The 21,777-nt window shown below is 41.8% G+C and overlaps 2 protein-coding genes across 7 annotated transcripts in view; both read right to left on the reverse strand.

Moving 5' to 3' along the window:
- strbp (spermatid perinuclear RNA binding protein) overlaps positions 1 to 7,550 on the reverse strand; it is a 38,308-nt gene extending 30,758 nt beyond the window's left edge. For 4 of the 5 annotated variants that reach the window (XM_061293344.1, XM_061293339.1, XM_061293340.1 and 1 more), the window contains exon 1: positions 6,153 to 6,384. The gene's annotated coding sequence lies outside the window, so the exon portion shown is untranslated. Of the gene's footprint in view, positions 1 to 6,152; positions 6,385 to 7,531 lie in introns of those variants that run through there. The other variant, XM_061293343.1, reaches the window with a different exon arrangement.
- A 3,649-nt stretch (positions 7,551 to 11,199) lies between these two features.
- The window catches only part of LOC133163109 (rab GTPase-activating protein 1), a 33,632-nt gene continuing 23,054 nt past the window's right edge, over positions 11,200 to 21,777 (reverse strand). For both annotated transcript variants that reach the window (XM_061292698.1, XM_061292697.1), the window contains 12 exons: positions 21,494 to 21,568; positions 20,075 to 20,200; positions 19,858 to 20,001; positions 19,499 to 19,540; positions 19,148 to 19,276; positions 18,371 to 18,463; positions 17,666 to 17,776; positions 17,465 to 17,569; positions 16,752 to 16,835; positions 15,340 to 15,411; positions 13,892 to 14,092; positions 11,200 to 13,753 (listed from right to left, as the gene is read on the reverse strand). In XM_061292698.1, the coding sequence (XP_061148682.1) occupies positions 13,631 to 13,753; positions 13,892 to 14,092; positions 15,340 to 15,411; positions 16,752 to 16,835; positions 17,465 to 17,569; positions 17,666 to 17,776; positions 18,371 to 18,463; positions 19,148 to 19,276; positions 19,499 to 19,540; positions 19,858 to 20,001; positions 20,075 to 20,200; positions 21,494 to 21,568 (1,305 nt within the window). In that variant the 3' untranslated portion in view covers positions 11,200 to 13,630. The remainder of the gene's footprint in view (positions 13,754 to 13,891; positions 14,093 to 15,339; positions 15,412 to 16,751; positions 16,836 to 17,464; positions 17,570 to 17,665; positions 17,777 to 18,370; positions 18,464 to 19,147; positions 19,277 to 19,498; positions 19,541 to 19,857; positions 20,002 to 20,074; positions 20,201 to 21,493; positions 21,569 to 21,777) is intronic.

Raw genomic sequence — 21,777 nt, forward strand, 5'->3', positions numbered from 1 at the left:
TTTCCTGTTATGCCGGCTGACAAAGCGGCAATAAAGCCAACTCGTAAACCATTAAAAAGGTGTTGGTCAGCAATTCCGAGCAATAATTAAAATGTTCACACTGTGAGCACGCAAGTCGTTTTCGAAGGCATGCTTCTTACAACCGAGACTAAATATAGACGGCTATCTTACCGTCTAACATTATGTTACTAAATCACAATCGCGCTTCCCTCTAATATTCCAAAGTGTTGCCAAAGTGGATCAAACTACGGTTATTCAAGATGATTCCACGCTGGAAAGCAATACAAGGCGGGAGGCGTGCTAAATGGATTAACCTGAAGTGCTGCTCTGAAATTGGCAGTGTGGCTGACAAGAGGCAACGGAAATAGCCTCGGCTGCCTGAGCTGACCTCAACATACAATCCGCATTTCGGATCAACTGCCGGTCCCGTCGCTAAAATGACTCGAGCATGTTATGCTCGGACGAAAGCAACATACAAATTGTTTCTTTGAAATGATTTTTATGATGGTTAAATGCTCCTGTTTCTTGAGGTTAACGGTGCATTGCTGGCTATTACCAAGCGTCTCCATAACCGCTTGTATATCTTGACACATTAGCATGCGCGTAAAAGCTGACGTGCTAGCAATAATTTAGCCGGTTTAATGATTATGGAAAGGATTTCGCAACACCAGAAGAAGAGATATTCTACAATGTTAGAGGTTAGAAACGCTGTCACACAATAAATAGACTCGAGTTGCTAATACGGATTGATCATGTTAAAAATATTCATCTTTTCTTTTCTTCCTCTTCCCTCTGAAAGCAGCAGATGGTGAGGCTATTGTTGTTTGTCTGTTCTCTCACTTCCCTCGCTTGATGTTGAGATTCTTAAGACTACTGGTTTGCGATAAGATAGAAGGCAGCAGACAATCGCAAGCTTTTTCAGCACCACGGACAGCAAACAGTGCCAATAAACCGATCAAGTTGACGAGAAAAAGCAATTACCACAGACATGTTCTGATGACAACACGAGACTTGTTTGTTGAAGGTTATTAACAGATACTAGTTATGTTTGCTTTACTTTCACACTCTGGCGAAGGAAGAGCATTTTAAAGCCCGGATGGATTTTGCAATGTCCTCAATGCAAGTTGGATCTACTGAGATGGAGAACGCTGGCGGGTGTTTGTAAGAGATGCTGGCAGACACCAATCAGCCTTGACAAAGTGTCAAGGCTGCGGATCAATGAGTCATTTGTGGGTGAGTGAGCGAAGGCTTGCGACATTATGAAAAGACCAACGCTAACATAGCGGTTGCAGTCAAGTCTGCTAGTATATGCGGAATTAACCCCACAAGTGTGTTTGCCTTTTTTGGGGGGGGTGATTCCACCACAAAAGGGTGCCAGTTACGACATAAAAGGAAAAAAAATGCGAAGATAAACATACAACCTACTTATAATAGGTTGTAGGAACAACCTAGCTAAAAAAAAGCTAGCTTACAACCAGTCTTTTAAACTCGTGGCAAAATCTTAGCTTTAAAATCTGAATAAACATCCACCGAATGTTATTTTTTTCCCCCTCCATTTGCTCAATAACATGACTCATAACAAATATAAGGAGATGTTTTGACTTGTTGATAGTCCACTTAAAAAACCAAACAAGTAACCGAGTGACGGCGGCCTGTGCGCTGCTGAAGTGAGACGACGATACGGCTCCAAAAGATCTCTGGAGAAATACGGCCAAGCTTCAGTGCCAGCCTTGTTCGTTTGTAGGGCTGTGTGCATGCTCTGTTGCTTCCACCGAGTTAGATTTTCCTCCCTACAGTAAATAAAGCAAGTACAGCTTTCGGTATATACGAGCCAAGAACGACGCATTCACCGTATTTCCTCCGAAAAATGGCAAAGGGTCCGTTAATAGCCGAACAAAACTCTGTCCAGAAAAAAAATAACTGCTTCTTGCCATCCATATTTTTGTCAATAGTAAACAGAGAAGCACGTTGCTTTAATGGCTCTACCTATCTCTACTCTTGCGTGTGCAGAGCGGAGAGAGCCCAAACCCATAAATCGTCCTTTATTAGATAAATGTCCTAATCAGATAAAGGCAATTTACACACACACACACACACGCACGCAGGGAACCTCGCTGATAATCTGCACGACCAATTATGGGGGCATTTCGCCACAGCTTAACATGAAAGCGGCAATTCATCGGCTGACAACAGTCAAGAGGTCACAGCGGCGGAGACGAAACTCTCGTTAGCATCAGGCAAAACAAAAAGTATTTTAGAATTATTTTCTGAGCGGTGCCTTGCTCTACGGCACTGCGACAGGAGTACAGTTAACCATAACAGGATTCAAACTGGCAAACATCCAGTTGGAGTCCGAACATGGTCTGTTTCCTTTAAGGTCTTCCAGGAAGCCTGAATTAGGGTAAGCTATGATTTCCCTGCTCTAAGCTCTTTTCTACACAGTAGCAAAGCAAAAAGAGGAAGTGGTCGAAGGTGACAAAAGAAAAAAAAAAATGGAGAGCCCCGCTCGGAGATAGGAACCTTTTTAAATGGGTTATCAAGATGCGTATACAGTGTGTTAGAAGACACCAACAGCGTGTGAGAAGCTTGTGCAAGCACCGACAGAGTGAGGCACAACAGAAAAGTGATAGCACAGATTGGATCGCCGACAGCATATCCAACTGTCACAGTAAACACATTCCTCCCTTCAACGCCTCACGTCCCAATTGTGCTTCAGAAAGGCAACATTTTGATTCATGTCACGTGTCAACAGGGAGGGGGAGCTCAAATGTGACAATGGATAAATATTAAATCAATACGCCCGATATTTTGAAATATACCATGACATTCTATAGCCATTAGAAATATTGGGGGGGGTGGGGGGAATACATATTTTTTGTCACATCTAAACTGCCAACCTTTTCTAATATTTGGTGCCAGCAGTGACAAGAAGAATGTTTTTAATAAAGCCAACTATCATTGCAGTATAAGATAAACGCCGGGATTGTTTTATTACAGTTCTATCTCATCCATGTGAGTGCTTTCCAGCCATTTTAGCATTTATGCCGTTATTTAATACGTAGGAACTTCAATATCCTGTTAGCATAATGCTAACATATAAGGTGAAACATCATAGTTATGCTCACATGTTAGCATAACATCCTGATAAATTATAAGGTAGACTTAATGTATGCATGTCTTGATATACGTCATGTTAAGAAAACACGCTTAAGTCGAAGTTCATGAGAACAGCCAGGGAAGTTTGGTTCAAAGTTTTGCGTGAGGTGCAGGAAACCTTACATGGGCAACCTTCCACGCTCTGTGACCCCCCCTCCCCCCCATCCCTTGTCTATGTCACTACTGGATTCCTCACTGAGGTGAAAGGAAACAGGAACTGCTGCAGTGGCAGTTAGGGGGGGAAAGAGATCACGGCTTCATTCCTGAATCCGTCGGAAAGATGTTTCCTGAGACATGCTGGTGTGACAAAAGCAAGCAAGGTTGCTTCTGAGGAAGTGGAAGGGAGGGGGGGTGACTTCAATTAACAAATGAAATGAGATATGATCAGATGGAGGAATGTGTGTGGGTGTTGTTTGTCATGTTGAACAGCGTAAATAACACGCCACGGTCACGTCATCTACCCTTTGTTTACCCTTTCCTGCTTGGCACCACTGGGACCTTCTGCCAACTCCCCGACGTGCTTACCGGAGCCTTAGCAGCCAGCTGCCGTGTCGGCCAATTAGGAAGGCTTTTACTACAGCGGCGGCCAATTGAATTAGCGCTACGTTATCCCAGCCAGATGAGATGGAAGATGTGCTGGCGTGTGCTAAAATTTGAGAGCTGCTGGGCACACTCTGGTTTCGCTGACAGACACCCGGCGAGTGGGTGTCGCTGTGCCGTATCACTCTCCGACATGCCAAGGACATGAATTAATCCGAAACAGGATTGAAAGCGAGTATTTGCCTTCAACGCTGGTATCAGTTGGACAGTGGACGCCTTTCTACAATATGCCATGCCAATTTCATGTCCTTAATCTGTCGAGCTGGGTCGTGCGTGGTCAGTTCTGCTGGATAAATCCATCTTCAAATGCAACCATCCAATATGATCGCGGTTCAATGTCATTCCAAAAAATAAAAACACCTTACGTAGCACAGGAAAACATTTTAGCGCTGATGGATTACGCAGTAACATGTAACAGGGGCAAGGGTTAACAACATGTCATTTATTTTGGCTTTGACGAGTGGAAATCAATGTCCACCGGCGACTGATTTAAAACAATCAAAGCAGTCACGGAAGAAACTCCTCAAACATCCGCTGCAAGAGAAGCCAAGACTCAATTAGTGTTCTACAAACGCAATGTTAACCAGAAGGCCGTTTTTAGACTAGTGGGGCCAACATGTTGTAAAAAAATTACTTTACGTCTTCTTTAAGTAAAACGCTAAAAATGACACTCAACTGAAAAATATTATCAAGCACAAGAGCAATAATTTTCTTTAGAGAAGGGATCAGGGTGTCGCTTCACTCTTAACACATGCACGTGTGGAAAGAAATCATCTTAAGCAAACACACTGTTGTTGAATAAATAAACACGAGACAGTAAATCAGGAGACCCGAGTAGAAGTCTTCATAGAAATCCTGATTGTAGAAGTAAAAATGGAAAATCAAATATGAACAGAGGCACAAAATAAACCAGACCTAAACCAGTCTGCTCCACATGAACAGGATCCACAGTGCAACACCACAAGAGCAACATTGTATGACTTGCAACAAGCGACAACCAAACAGCCTATACATAAATCTGAGGCCAGGGCAGCGGGGCCAAAACAAAGACACCCCACATTTCGACATAAACTGGGCAGGTGTGACTGGTTGCGTGTCGGGGGACGGCTGGAGCTAACCAAAATAACCCAAAAGGAAACAAGTCATTAGTCACAAAGCCAACACAGACGGCCAGTCACAAAAATGCGTTCAAATATAATTGACTCAATAATTAACCTTCTGTGCTATTAACTGGCCATTTGTGGCTAACTCTTTTTTTTTTACATGCTTGCACAATAACTCCAAAATCTCTATTACCTACATATATAACCTTAATTTGCCTTACAAAAGTCTGCTAGCTTAATGCTAACACATAACAGGAAATACCATTGGCCGGCTAACATCAACATTGACCTTTACTTATACTTGAACACAAACGGTAGCAAAACATGCAGACAGACAACATAATAATAATCAGAGGCCTCTATTCTTAATATTGGAAAACCAAAAAGATTTTTGGACGCAGCGTTGAATTAAAATGCAAATGTACTAAATAAAACGTGAAACATAACTGAACTGTCGTTAGACAGTGGTTCTTTCTCTGACCATTAGAGGGAGTCCCAGTTCTACTACTGCAGGGGCGCCAAAGTTCGGCCCCCTACTCCAACACAAGTGATTTAAATGATCAGAACCACATTGAGAATTAACTAAGCATTGGGATTTTGCACGCCATCTTATTCATATACCAAGCTGTGAATTTATGAAACAGACAATAGACACTTTTGTATTTTTGGGCTGCATATTTGGAGACATTGAAGCTGGGCGTTTTCTAGAATTGCCATTCATTTCCCAACCTAAGTTCAAGTGCAAAGGTATGCCAACAAGCTGGTTTAACAAGGCAAAGAGTGCAATGCAGCTTTTCTCCAGGGGTGATGAAAAGATAAAGTAAGAAAATCAATTCAACGTTGTCAAATTGCGCGTGCTATTATTGAAATGATTTAAAATCCGATCAAAAGAAGGGTGACATAAGGAAGCAAATAAACAAAATGTGCACGACGAGAGCAGCTGTCTCTCATTTAGGTTACAAGGATTTGACAGCGTGGTGCGGAAGTGCAGCGTCAAAACACCTGCAGTGCAAGATTCATTTTAAGCCATTTCCGGCTCCGCAACTGCTATTTAACATTTTTACACAAGGCAATTTCAACTGTTTTGAAGTTGCAACATAAACCTTGGTGACTTTAGGTCTGCTTCCTCTTTTTTTTTTTTTTTCCGACACGGAAAAGCGCGCAAGTACTCAAAAACGAAAGCAAGGGGAGACGATAATAGAATAACATCAAGAAATAAGCTTTGAAATATTACAATTAAAAGTTGCATTTTCATTCAAACAAGCCTGTCCGGATTTAAATGCAACAACTTACGGCGTTTGCTGCGCCGGAGAGGGTGGAAGACGTCGGCACCAAACCAACGTAGAATCCAAGCTGGTTAAAAATTACTCTGAAAAATAAACACTCCCGATCATAACAAAGAAGAAGAGGTGTCAATGTCCACAAGTGCTACGAATAGTGGCCAAGTCGGCTGCGAGGAGCGAGAGCCCGGTGCCGCCTGCTGGTTTCTCCTTCTGCCTCCGGAACACTGAGCTGAGGTTCCCTTGAGATGAATGGCGCAAGGAGTGCGCATGCGCACAACCTGCTCGCTCGGATTCAGCGCATATGCGCTCACGCTCCATATCTATATTTCTGCGCGTTTAAGAGCGTTAAAAACGTGTAACATATAAATGTAATAACTAGGGTGAACTAATTTATGAATGCATGAATATTACCATAACGTGTTCTTTGAGACCTCCCAAGGGTGGACAATAATTTTATAATTAAACCAGTTATTAAGCAAACTAAAGCTAGCAGAGCCGTGCGAAATGTCCAAATCACGTATAACCAAAGAAAAAATAACGTACAAAATGGAAAACTCATATTTTTCAGATACTTTGTTACACTGACGACTGAGTGAGGCACTTCATATTGACCCACATACTGTATGCTTGGTGCGTTTATTTAATAGTGAATTGCGCAAGCTAGTCTAGTCTCCATTTGAAGATAAGTGGTGATTAAATTGGGGGTATTCTCTCTCTCTCTCTCTCTCTCGCTCTCTCGCTCTCTCGCTCTCTTGCTCTCTCTCTCTCTCTCTAGCACAACAGCTTGCTTTTGTGCACAAGCAAGCAAAAAGTAATGTCCCTGGAATGTGTGAAAAGGAGCATTTCTCATTTGTTTTGATCCGAGGGGAAGCATCTTCTTCTCTCAGACAGTCATAAATAATTCAGCTTGACTCTGCTCCCCTGCATGGTTTTATGCAAGCAGCACACACGCACGCGCGCGCGTATACCACGCACCCCTCAGCATCCACAGATCAGTGTCAATCCATACATTTAAAACTCATCTTGGGGCAAAATAAAGTTCAGGCAACATTCTCGTCATGTGCAAAGAGGTGAGCGTTCCAGTAGATCAGTGGGGAGGAGGGAGGATGGGAAGGATTACAAGGCTTCTATCAACTATCAATAGCCTCGACACGAGTGCATGCGATGGTGGATGAGAGGGTGGTGGGCTTGCACGAATGCGCAAGTGCAAGCGGTAGATGATGCTCTGAATCCGAGTCCTTTCCGTGAATCATCCGGGGAAAACCAGCATGGTACCACCGAGACCCCCCCCCCCCCCACACACACTCCCCACTGTCCCAGCAGAGCCCAACCTGCAGCCGGACAACCACATGCGAGAAAGTGTACATGAAAAGAAAAGAAGCAGGTTACCTGTTCGGATGTCCCTCGCGGTTCGAGCAAGCTTTGCGGTTATTTCCCTCCACTATGCAGCGCTGCTGCTGCTCCTGCTGCTCCTGCTGCTGCTTCCTTGCCACTCCGACGGAAATTCACGCGACGGGATTTGTTCACGTGGTCACGCTTGTGGTTTCTAATTGGACGGGAGACACGGACCGTCTGTCAATCTGCTCGCACCTGCACGCTGGGACGCACTGACAGACACACAGTGACACTGCTGCAGTCTGCTTGTGTGTGTGTGTGTGTGTGTGTGTGTGTGTGTGTGTGTGTGTGTGTGTGTGTGTATTATTATATTTTGCAAGGATCAAATTGAGGTCATGGTAGTTAAAAGGTGTCTGCATTCTTAATTGTGATGTGATTAAACAAAATGTCACATTACATTGAATGTAAACAAACAACTGCAGACATCAGTTTGTGCATTTCCCCAAATGATCATATTCAAATCTCTCCCATTCAGTCACATTGAAAGGTACTGTATAAATGTTATATATTAATATTAGCGAATAAAACAAGCCTAGGTAACAGGGAATTTAATTTGCTTGGACCCCGCCACCCATTTTTCTGGGATTTTTTTCCCCCCAAAATTTAAACCCGCCCCCTCCCTTGTAGGCAAAATATAATGAAGTATTATTTTGTAATTTTGGGGGGGGAATGGTAAAACATTAATTTGTTTGATTTTGTTTTGCAGACCCCCTGAGATCTCTTTGGCCAACCCATCCCCCCCAAGGAAGAAAAAAGATCCTAGCTCCGCCAGTGGCCAAAAGGATTCACCTGTTTATCCCAATGTGGAAGATGATTCCCCATATACCAGAACTATTGTTTTACCAGAACTATTGAACTATACCAGAACTATCTCTCTTTTAAGAGTTTAATCATTTTCCCCACTGCATGCATCCATGCAATTTTATTGTCAACACTTAGGCTTGAAAAAAAAACCCTCTTTTTATTTTAATAGCATAGCTGCGGCTATGGCCTGTCAACAAACTAAATGCCTGAACGAAGCACTTTCACCATTCCCACTATAAGTCATGCGCACAAACATACTATACGCATGCACTTACTCCTCTAGCCACCGAGGCCACCGCACAGCAGCAGTCAATGGTGCTGGAATATTTTTAGATTTCATGTGGGTTGCAGATGCTGGTCGGCTCGAGCCGGCCTCATCAACCATAACGGTAGCAATATTCAAGGCCTTTATTTACTTGTGTGCAACATTTACCTTTGTATATGTGACATGTAGCTAAATCTCTCCTCTGCCCTCCCCACTGTCCTCCAGGCTCTTGGCACTGATGTATGTGTGTTTCCTCCCTTTACTGTTTTTGGCTGGAATCGGAAGCACGCTGAGTTTTTTTAGGGCAATAGAGGTTATTTATAATTGACTGCGCACAATCTGACACAATTGCCATTGCTGAAAAACCTTACAAAGTTACCATTTATGGTCAGTGGGAAATCAAAAGTTGAATGCTCCTGGAATAGGATGATTTGAAATGTGATTGGCATTGACATTAGAACACCATTCCCACAAAGTGTATTTATTTTTTCCTCAAAGTTGTGAAAAAATGGGCATAAGCTGCCTTGTTTGGTAGCATGGAGAAGATATTTTTTGTATTTGATGTGTCTACCACATGTCACATAAAAAAAATTAAGTGATTTCAACCAAACATAAACTTCCAGTTTTAAGTGTGCTACATTTTTTCCCCCTCTATAAAAGACAAAAGGTTACCTTCACTTGGCTTACCCACATTGCCTTAATTACATAAATAACATTTTGTTATGGCTATAATCTAATCGTGGAACTAATTAGTACCGTTTCCATTATTCTCTTTGTGGAAAACAAATCCGAGAGGTCAAACAGCATCCCGTATTGTGTTGGACTTCAAAGGTTTCACTGACTTACAATGGAGGACTTGCCGCGGTTTATGGACTTGCAGGGTGACGACGGGCTTATTATCCAGGAGAACAAAAGATGAGACGAGAGCAACCGTCCCCTCCTCCCCTGCCCCCCCCCCAGCTTTTGCAAACGCCTACCATCTGACACCTCTTTACGTTTTTTTCTTATTCAACTACATGAGCACAGCCATTGTTGGACCCGTTGGTTGGTTGGTTCCGCGGATGACGTGGAACCAAACAGACGGACGGCCTATGTGGAGAACAGGGTTGATTCATTTGGTGAGATGCCACCTGGATGTGTGGTACATAAGAGGAGCGTCTTGCTGAGTTGGACAGAACCTGCACGGACAGGCAGCAGATGGTGGTGTCACCACATGAAGGTGGACGCTCACCAACACACACACAGGCAGCCAAAATATTCATCTGCCTTTCATGATGCGGCCATTTTTTTTCCCTCTCTATTCTTTGTCCTATCAATCATACAAGCATGATTTAAGTGCTTGCGACTACCAAACCTTTTCTAATTTAGTTTCCAATTTAAAAAGTTTCCTCATGATAGTCCAGGCAAGATAACTTGTCTCTGCCAACAATGCTATAATCAATCTTTTTATGATTATCCTGGAATATCATTCCAAATAATATCCCAGAGGTGTCAAACAGGTGAACTGATCCGCCCAGCAGAAAAAAAATGTGCGTATTCTTAAATAGAGACCTCAAAGGGTGTGTGTGTGGGTGCAGCTGTCCTTATAATAAAAAGAAAAGAAAAAAAGGGGGCGGGATCTCTCTTGTTGGAGAACCTGGAAACATCAGCACTGTGGACTAGTGGGTACCACATTTGGCTCCTGACAAGGAAGCACAGAGCCAAGATTCAAACCCAGTACCTCAAAACTTTAAGACAGATCTGCTTAACCACCATCATAACAGGCAGTGTAATTAATATTGTATGGATGAACAGTATGCCAACTCACAAAGCCAACACAACACACAATGTGGTGTTGAGTGTCTCAATAATCCTCTGGTGCGAACATCTGTTGTCTGTGACAGGTGACGGTAAAGTGAGACCAGATTGGTGGCCCCCCCACCCCTACCCAAGGCCTGACGCATTTGCAACACGCACACGAATCCGGTAATGCAACAGTGCTATTCACGCCTACGTCAAGTCTCAAAATCACGTGGTGCGATCCCGAATTTTTGACACTGTAAGTGTGAAAAACAAAAAAAATACATCGGCGTAAAGAAATCTAAATTTGGATAATGTCGCACATTTGCTTCAACATTCGACAGAAGAAAAATACTCCATTTTTATGTTGAAGAGAAATAAGTATAATAAAGTTTATTATTATAAAGCAGAATTGAGAAAATAATTTAATTGAATTCACAAAAAAAAAAAAAAAATCAATAGTCTGCTGTTGCAGTCAATTTTTTTAAAAGCCTTACAATTAAAATGGCAGCACACCGGGACTAATTAAAATGGAGCACTGGCTGGGTGATGCAAAGCTGTGAAAGCGCCACTTAGGCAACTCAACCTGAGGAAGTTTGTATCCTAGCCACCCCAAAAAAATAATTTCATTCCACACGTCTATTGATTACAAATCAAGCACGAATCTCCGTCTCCAGAGGTCCACCGCTGTACCGATACTTCAAACCGAGCCGAATTTTACGAGCAAATCACAATATGAATAGCTCATATTTTCATTGTATTGAACTACAAGTGACATGTTGTGCCTTAGAAGGTTCCAAAGAAAGAGAAGGAGTGAATATGTCTTGTTTATTGACTATGCAAATTCTTTGCAGTTGTGTACGAGACCAGAAAAAACAACATTTCACGTGTTTAGTTTGTGCGCGTCAATCAATGTATGTGTGAGCGAGCGAGCTATATCCTTCCATCTGTTGAGCAATAAGCGACCTCACATCATGAGTGAAGAAAATAACAAACAATATTCCAGCTCGCTGATTTCCCGACCGAGAGCCGAGGCCAAGTCGGCGCGTGAGCAATGATGAACGCAAACACACTGCTAATGAGGTGTTTAAAATTCTTACCGCTAACGTAGACCGGCAGTCGCTTCCAAAACACAGTGGATAGAAAAAGTCTACACACCCCTATTCAAATACTGTACACCCTTACTCATCAATATGGGTGTTTTTTTTTTTTAAATCTTGTTGGATGGAGGCATCATTAATAATATGACATATGAATGCAACTGAAAATAAATGACTACCTCTGTCGACAGGGCACTTAGGGTTGAAAAATATTTGTCTCCGAGCAAAAGCTTTTCTTATTGAAAGGTCTCCTGTGGTGGAGTAAATAGCATATTGTAATTAGAATAACAAAAGCGTGTTCAACCAGCGTTACTATCATCTTTTGTGCAGCGCAAATGTCGTCACTTTCAGATCCTCCTACGTAGTTAATTACTCGCCATAATGATGGATTCAAACTGAGGACCTCCTTTATTAGTAGTCGTCAATTTTTGCTAAGTAATGTCAGTGTGCCATCAATAGGTATTTTCCCTTCTTGAATGTGTGCAGACTCCAATGTGTGTGTGGCGCAGTCAAGAATGTCAGTCAGCTCATCCACCCTGCACTTGAAAGTATCTGCTAAGTTCAAAGGTCAGAGAGCAGGTGGCGCAAGGAAGTAAGGAGGGGGTGGGGGTTCAATGAGTGCACACGTACACACGGGGGGGATGTCTTTTGGGCATGAGGACCCCAAACAAGCATCATCCATTTTCATGAAGGTTACGGTGTGTGGCATTTGCAGAGCTGCCACTTGAAGGACTGGAAGCATGCTTGGGAATGTTTCATCCAAGGAAAAATGTTATTAGCAGGCTGACATTTGGTATGGGGTTACCATGTGACTGGAAGATGCATAGAGACGGTTTACAGTGGCCAACAATTTTTAAAAAAAAATCAGAATTGCAAGGAAGCTTTGTTTTTGAGCTGCTGATTTCCAAATCTGATTTATTTTTTTTTTTTGCACTAGCACATCAGGTTTTCATAATTAAGAATAAAAATAATCTAATATTGCAATATATTATGTCATATTTATGAATTCACTAGGTGGACTTTTTTCTGGAAGGTCAAAGCTATAAATTGCAGTGGATGGTAAAATCCGTATTGTGCAAACCTTTAATAGGGCAAACCAAAAAATAAAAATAAATCTCCCGATGGGCTACAAAAAAAGCAAAGCATTTTGGAAATCGGCGTTAAAAAAAAACCCGTTGGGCTACAAAAAAAAGTAAAGCAGTTTGGAAATAAGCGTAAAAAAAATACAAAAACAGGCACACAAATCCATCTTTGATTAAATGTCACTATTGATCAGTGTAACTAAGGGACCGTCTGACATTTTTTAAAAATGCTCGGAAAACAGGAAGTCGAGAGCCGTCCGTTAAAATGACATGACATCAAGTATGAAAATGACCTTTATCAGCTGACCTTAGGCAAGACGCGGGGGATACACCCAGGACTGGTCGCTAGTCCACACATCAGGGCACATACAATCATTCACATCGCCATAGCAACCAGACATAAACAAATGAAAGCAGTTTTGTTATGCTTGTGAATGAATCGCGTTGGCTACATTAAACACTGAATAAGTTTTCTCGTCCATGCATGCATTAGTGCTTTTTCACTCCGTATTTCCTACACTACACATTTTCAGTCAGTCCATTACTTAGGCATTCACGCTTACACACACTCTTCATATATAAGCACATTTATGAACACACCTGTACATAGGAAAAAGGAAGTTGTATGTTACAAAAACAAAAAAAAAGCATCTATAATGTCTTGTACCGAAAACCTTTTAGTTTGTGCCAGTAGTTTTTTGTTTTCTCTTAAGGGAGGAAGCGAGGAAGGAGGGAGTGTGTGCGTCTGTCACGTTACCATGGTTACAGATATCCTACCATCCTCCTCTTGTTGATTCATATCAGCAGTAACAAGGGCACAAGCCAAACAGTGTATGTATGTGTGACCACTGGAAGGGGGAGTGGCAACGATTATTTTATTTATTTATTTATTTATTTATTTTTAATCTAGGCCTCAGTGCACTTGGGCTGTAGTCTTGTTGGGCCTCAAACGGGGCGGGTGGGGGCAAAAAGGTGGAACGTGGCCAAGAGCGCTCCGTAGTAGTGATAGCCACCCCGGCGAGAAGCGTTCAAGTTCGGTTGGCGCAAACGAGACCCCGGCAGGTTAGGTGGTCTCTTTACCCTGGCTGCCGGTGACCGTTTTGATGGAGCTAAGCGTTCGGTTGAACCAGGTCTTCTTGGGCGCTTGGGCCTCATTGAGGGCCAGACCCAGATGGTGCTCTAAGTCCTGGTGGCGGAGGAACCAACCACAAAGTCAATTTAGAAGCAGAACTCAATTTAACACACTACGCAAAAGGTGGCGCCAAAGCACTACTTTTGTATAGGCCAAAGTTATGCATATTCTGACTAAGGAGCGTTTAGATACCTGAATCTTGCACTCCGCCTCCACCAGCTGCAGTTTAGTCTGCGCCAGCTCCAGCTCCATTTCCCTCAGCTGCTTCTTCAAATCCTCCTTCTCCTCATCCGTCTCATCGCTGCCATCCGGTGGCGGCGCCTTCGCTGGCGGCCGAACACGACCTTCCTTGTTGAAAAGGCTGCTGCATTTGTCGCAGCCCTCCACTATGGCCTAGAGAGGAGCGAGTAGAGAAATGAACACAAAAGGCTGCAGGATGAAAGAAGGAACTTGGATTTGTTTTTTTCTTCCTCATATGTTTAAAAAAAAAAGAAGAAATTGGAACTAAGCAAACAACGTGTCCTTCAACTTTTGCTTAAGCACAATTTCTCATAAAGGCCAAAGGCATTGATTAACCCAGTTGCAAACTCCTTAATACTTTAAATGAGTAATAATATTTTACAATTATTTACAATGCGACATTTGACGTGCAGCACAACTTCTTTTCTTCTGAAATGAGCACTTAATGTTCTTACCAAGCCTCAAACAAAGAACCTAAAAATCCAAGCAACAATCCGTATTTTCAAGCGCCCGCAGAAACCCGTCTGTAATCGTCTCTGTCACTTTAAGTGGCGCCTTAATGATCCGCCGAGCTATAATGCGATTGGACCGTTTCTCATTAACACTATTGTAACTTCCCATGCCACGTAATTCACTGCACGCGCTATTATTCTCCTCCACTGGTTCTAATGGCTGACAGGTTTATTGACGTTTGCCGTAGGACGCGCGCATACAAAGAAGCAGGTGGCGGCGTGTCCTTGTTGTAATAACTTCTGTTTGTCCTTGTGCAGCCATCAAATAGGAGCCTTCCTCCTAAATGTCATTTCCGCCAAAATACGGCGTCAACAAACGAGACAACTAGGTCCAGTCGGCTTGGAATGAGAACTGTGACCACTCCAGAGAATCCAATAAACTAACAAGTCTGAAATTTGTCTTGCGGGATGAGCAGCACATTATGCTCATAAACGGACGCCATCACGCAGTCATGTTTGACCAGGATTTTCTTTGTCAGTACTGTCAATAGGGTTTAATTGTGCGTGTGTATTTCTGGATTATGTCTGTCGATTTCTGGATTATTTGGTTTTTATTTTGGGATTATTTGTCATTGTGAGTGGTAGAGCCAAGACAACCGTTGAGCAAGGTGCCAAGTGAGGGAACATGCCAAGAAGGCATTACCGCCACATTCGATTTCATTCTAAAATAAACAGAAAGCAATGTCAACACAGCGAAGCAAATGTTTTCTCGGACAGAAATCGAAACTCGAATGCACGGATCAGACTTTTTTTTAAGATGCATTTGTTATCCTATATGATCCATACACTGCAATGACGTCACTCCCCTGAGGTACCACAAGGCGCTACGCCGGGGCCCCTATACTTTTGCAAGGTTGCGTTGGAGAACGTGCGCAAAGGGAAACTCACTCTGATCTTCTCCAGCTCTCCTCGATTGGCCGCTTGCTCCTTCTCCAGCCGTTCGCTCAGATGGGAGCAGATCTGGAAAACGATGAGTTGCATTGAGTGACTTTTCATGTTTTCCAGCCGCTAGTCGACAGAGCTTTTTTTCTTTCTCGTTCACGGCATCGCTTCTCATCCTCCCCACAGCAGATAGCCATCATTGTCCTCCTACGGGCCTTTTATCTCTTCCTGTTGTCATCTCTTTCCTTTCAGCTGCCTCTACGCTTGCCATCGACCTCCCACATCACTAGACGCTTTTCTTCCCCCCATCTTCTTGATCTTCCAGCTGCTAAGCATTTATTTTTAGATTCGTAAACATTCTACCTGAACCGCGAGAGACTGCACAGGAGTTTAGATGAACAAGCTGGGAATCATTAGATGTGAACTCAAAAAAATGTTTTATGTGATTTAACTAGCAGAATCCACCCATGTTTATCCATCTCAAAGGGCGGCCATTTTGTCACTTGCTGAGATCACAGTTGTGCACAGCTCAAGTAACGACCAATCACAGCTCACCTCTTTTCGTTTGGTCATGTGACATTTTTAAGTCGTTCGTGGAATAAGAATTCGGCAGAAAATTATTTCCAGGTGAAATTGCACCAGATTGCGTTTTAGTACTGCAGTCTCCCTCGAAATACCTTCCCCGACTTGCTATTTATGTCTGCGCCCATACGGGGAGTGACAGAAGTATTGCATAACACCTCTGCAACGGCAATAAGGGAGCAAAAGGATCCGTGAAGGGTTTGCATTTCGACATCAAGTGACAGGATGACATCCAATAAGGATGAAAAAGAGTTGGGAGTCAGAATGCTCACAGACATCACAGAGTTCAAATGAAGGACACGGAGTCTTCATGTCGATATTTTTGCACCATACCAACAATGAGTAATATATGGGACAGAAAAATTCCTCCAAAATAGTATTTAGTTTGCAGTCTATGCGCAAAAAATGATTTTTATTTGTTCATCTTGGATTAACAAGATACTAGCTGTGTCGTTACATTCTCCGCATATGCTTACATCCAGATAAGCAAAGTTCAGAGTGCTGATTAATGACCGGCGTACTTGTATGCCTGGACTCATTTCCAGCTCAGTTACTAATCACATCAAAGCCGCAGGGCATAGAACGGCGTCAAATAAATGCGCCGTTCTTGTAATGATTGTGTCACGTTGGCGCGCAACTCGGCTAGCGGCGCAAGCTAGCTCGTTAGTCCCGAGATGGGTGCAGGATTGATTTAAATATTGATTATCTAGGTACAATATTTAACATCCCATAGCTACTTGGACATTAAATGTTTTTTTGGGAGGAGCAACAATGCAAAATCCTTTTTATTTGATATCATTATCGTCAATGTCTTTTATTTGGCTCATTTTCCATACCTGTTTGTATTCGGCAATAATGGAGACTTTCTTCTTGATCTCGGATTCCGACTTGTTGAGCTCTCGCCTGCACATCTCCTTCACCTGTGGGGATACACACACGTCAGGTTTTTTAGAGGTCAGTGATGAACGACAGATAGTGTATGTGAGTGCCCTGGTCTCCAGAGACCGCGTTTCTCCGTCACCCGCCATTAAATGTAAAGGAGACAGAAAAGTATTGGCAGGCTTGAGGTTGAGGGCAAAGTCATGTCCTCTATGGGAGCATGTCTTCTGCATTGTGCACACTCGGGAGGACACAGGACATTCCAGGAGAACAACGGGAATGGTGGCAGCTCTGTCCACCTTTCCCACTCGATGTATTTATTACATCAACTGTCACTTGACTGTGTACTTTCTAACCACAGGTGACAAACCCAAGGCCCGGGGGCCAGATCTGGTCTGCCACAACATGTTATGTGGCCCACAAAAGCAAATGTTGTGTGACAACTTCCATGATAACGTACTAAAAGGTGTACTGAATCTTCACATTGTCATGAGTAATAAATAATAATGTTGAATTTGTACAAGAATTTTTAAAACCTTTTTTACAGTAACTTGAACAATTTGACCTTTCATTTCAAAACTAGTTATCCATTAATTTGTTGAGTTTGTGCAATGAGTAAATGAGTTTACACCTCTGTTAAATCTGAACTAGAACTGTGGCGCACTCTGACCTGCACCGATTCCTCCCCCAGCCGTCTCTTCTCATCCTCAGACTCGACTAGTTTCTGTTTGGTCAGGAGCAGCTCCTTGTTCAGGGCGTCGCCTTTCTCCTCAGACTGTCAACACACAAAAGTGATTCGGTGATGACAAGGGTGTGATGCGGATATGACAGGTGCCGTGGTGTGAGGTCTCAAACAAAACATCACACTTACGTTGTCAAGGTCTTTGCGCATGGCAATCTTGCTGCTGACCAGCTCGTGTGCCAGGTCGTCGTTTTCCTGCTCCAAGCGCATGTTGGCCTCCTGCAAGCGACGGTTCTCCCTCTGCAGGTCAGCGTAGAGACAAAATATTTAAACAAATCCAAATGAGGAAGGAAAGAGGGGCGTGGCTACGTGCAGGCGGGATACGGGAAATGAAAGCTGCAAAATGTCCAGAATAACATTAAGGGGGCAGAAAAAACAAGATTTTACGCTCAGCTTAGAAACTGAGGTGAGAAGTTGAGTAATGTTTAACAGGGCAAAAATAGAGCGCGACTGAAAAGAAAAAAAAATAAAATAACCAATGCGCCAAAATAATTTATGGTAGAAAAAGTACAATTAATGTTTTAAGCTGACTCCAGTTGATACCGTAGAAATAATCTATGGCCTGTAATGATGCACTCCCGCTTACTTTTAGTAGCACCTTAATCACAAATGGTGGCGGTTTAAAGATGAAAGTATCAACCAGCAGCCACAGATAATAAATGTGAATTATTTCCTCATCAAAACACAACTTTGACATTCAAGTACTGTATTTTAACCGTGTGTGGGATGCAAGTATCTAATTTCTAACCCTGTTTGAATAAAAACATGCACAGAAACAGCTCAATATTAAAATATACAAATGAGAAAAGTAATCAAAAATGTTTTTTGACCAACCTCATATCGCTCAATGGGAGCTTCTTGTTGCTCCTGCTGCTCCCTAATGGTGTGGTACTCCTTCTCAAACTTCTTCAGCTTCTTCTGACTGATCTGAAGTATGACAGCAAGACTTTTTTTTTTTTTGTCCATGTAATATTGCTCATATTTTTAATTTAGCTGTTGTCACTGCACGGAGTTGACACTTAATTACATGTATAGTTTCAAAATTAGGATTTGGACAAATTGACAATTTGTTTTTAAAACAGAGTGATTCATGTCTCAAATTAGAACATTAAAAGATGAAGCAATCTAAATACGAGGCACAATTAGAGCATCTGACAAGCTAGAGAGGAGTTGTGGTCTAATCAGGGTCGGTTAAAATCTCCGCAGTCACAACAACTCACCTCGACGTCACCTGATCAGTTTTATATATTAATTACTTGTAAGCTACACTCTTAAGGATTTGTCAATATGCATGGTGTAAATCATCAGGAAATCTTATTAAAGCGAGGAGGCTCCTTGACGGATGGATGGCGGCCAAAGTTACCTTGAACGTCACAAACTGGGCCAGATGGTCCAAAATCTGCTCAAACATGGCTTTGTGTGTTGCTTGTGGTTAATTACGTCTGAAAGCTCAACAGTGACCCCTGCTGGTGTGATTTGGGACTCAAACAAAAACTGGATTTGTTGAGCTGTTTGTTCTTGTTGTTTTAAGATTTTGGGAAATATGAACAGTTTAACCATTCTTTCATTTTGTGTGGATTAAAGTCCACATACTAAGGGTGTGCCACTCACCTTCATGCTGCAAGCCAGCTCCATCAGTTTCTTGGCATTTTCCTCCGAGCGATACCTTTTAGGAACTGGTACACGGAAAAATTTGAGGGCGCCCTCAAAGTCTGTTTGGATCAGATCATCTTTAGATGTCTGAGGAAAAAGACAAAATGGGTGAGATTTTCCATTTCCAAGGAAGACCAGAAGTGTAACTGTATTTATGAGACTATAAGTATAAGTTGTACTAGTCAAAAATGAATCATTAGTCACTCTGGAGTATATTTACTATATATGTCGCATTTTGGGAGTAAATTGTTTGTTCGAAAAGGACATAGTAAATAAATCAGTGAAATACAAATGAGCTATAAATGTTACCTTGAGAAGTGCGAGAGCAACATTGAAGATCACACTGATGCCCTGAGGATGACAATAACTGGGTTAACTACACCGATGCCATCAAATGAAATATGAAATGACAGCTCCAAAAAATAATTTCCACCTACCCTATTGATATTTTTGTTGTTTATTCTAATTTTAAATGAAATACTATTATTCATAATAAATCTATAGGCATTAGTATATTTATGTTGTATGTTACATTAAAGAAATTGTTAAAATTAATACTAAGAACGCAATGTTCTTCAAATTCAAAACTTTTTAGACTTTCAATCTAAAAAATAAATATCTTCTAAGATTGCCAACGAACCCTGACCCGTCCGTGCATGTGTGCTTACCTCACACAGAAGCAGGTCAATGATATGGAAGACCATGTAGAGAGGGAACTTGGCTGTAAAGAGGGTGAGGAACCATTGGGAGGCGTACATGTGAGCCTCCAGACCCACGTTCAGGAAATGGTTGTACAAATCGGGAATATATTCCTTATAAAGACAAAGAGAAAGTGAACACAAGTACGAGCGCACAAAGTATATATATGTATAAAGTATATAAAACCTGCATGAGTCGCTCAAGCTGGAAGAACTTGCAATGCAGATCTTCAAAATTTTGCTTGAAAAGGTCCCTGAGTCCGTAGTCAAACATGATCTTGACGAGCACACTGAAGGCTTGCTCCTCGGGCATCTGAGCAACATAGTCAAAACTTTTATCTACACATCCTCAACACACACTTAAAAAAACCCTAAAGTTAAACCCCTGAGTGCAATATTTCTCATCTTCATGCAATTTGCAAGTGTGCAGTGATGTGATTTAACCGCTGGGTGGCACTGTTGGTCAAGAAAATAGTTTTTTTGCACTGTTCAGTAAATCTCCATAATTGAAGGCACTTGGTGAGGTTTTTTAAATGAGTAACGGAAAAAGCATGAATTTGCAATTTAACTCATGAAATAATTTATATATATGATTTAGTTATTAATATTTTTACCTTTTACCAATAATGCCATGTAATCATCAACGTGATTATTTCTTCTTGTTAGAATAAAATCAATTTCAATCAGATGTAGCAAATTGTAGTGGTTCTATTTCTAATGCAGCAGTGAAAATCTCAATATGGGCTTGATTATGTAACATTCAATGGAAAAGAATCAAAAGTTTGAGAGGCTGAAAGAAAAAAAAACACAAGCTGTTTGCACAAGTGGAAACACCCGAAAGCTAATAACATTGTTGACCCTCCTTTTGGCATATTTGTCAGGAAAAGTGGCAACATATTTCCTCCGAGTCAAGATGGCAATGCTGATAGACTCCCCCATCCCCTAAAAACTAATTCTGGCATTAAAACAAAACATACTTCAGATGTTTGTTTTTCAATTTAATTGTACACCTTATAAATCAAATTAAAAAATAACAAATTATGTAATGTGGTCTAATTTTTTTCCACATTTGATTTTTCAGTTGAATGTCAACATTGGATATCCATTATAAATTTAACGAGGAAAATTCCAGACACTTGTATCTTATTAAATATAAAGCAAAAATAATCATTCATTTGCAAACATAAAATGAAGTCAAACTAACTTTAAAGAGAACAAATGTGGCTCGAAATTTGGATGACATATGAGATCTGATATATTAGATGTCATTGATTTTCCACGTGACTAATGTTTGCGTCAACTTATTGACCCATCAAACGACTGCACTGCACATACAGTAGCACCCTCAAGTAAACCTTCCGAGAAGTTATTACGTGACGCCAAAATATCACGGGAGTCGATATCGGAGACTGATGTCAAAGGAGAACACTAAACACTTGTTCCCTGTGCTTGAAGCTGTTGTACTTTTTTTTTTCTTTACTGGAAGCCAGCTGATAAGAGGATTTAAGGCACGTTAAAAAAAACACCTAAAGAACAGAACCCTTCTTCACTTTGGTTTGTTGGATGAAAAAAAACGTGTTTTTGCTGGACTGATATGAAAACTCACGTGCAAGAGGAGCACAGCAGCTAAGAAGGATTGTCCCTGGCAGTAGCCAATCTCTTCATCATACACAGAGTAAGCCTGGGGGGGAAGACAAAACACACATGTACAAAACCAACATCAATACAATCATGCAAAGGATGAAAAAAGAGATTATCAATTTAAAAAAAAAACTTATGCTGGTCTTGTGATTGTGCTGACTAATAGTTCATCCACCCTCTTGGATGAGTGCAAGACGAGTCCAGCATGTACCCACACCCAAAATCAGCTTGGCAAATTCCATTCTTGTT

This window comes from Syngnathus typhle, linkage group LG12, assembly GCF_033458585.1.
Source record: "Syngnathus typhle isolate RoL2023-S1 ecotype Sweden linkage group LG12, RoL_Styp_1.0, whole genome shotgun sequence".
Classification (NCBI taxonomy): domain Eukaryota; kingdom Metazoa; phylum Chordata; class Actinopteri; order Syngnathiformes; family Syngnathidae; genus Syngnathus; species Syngnathus typhle.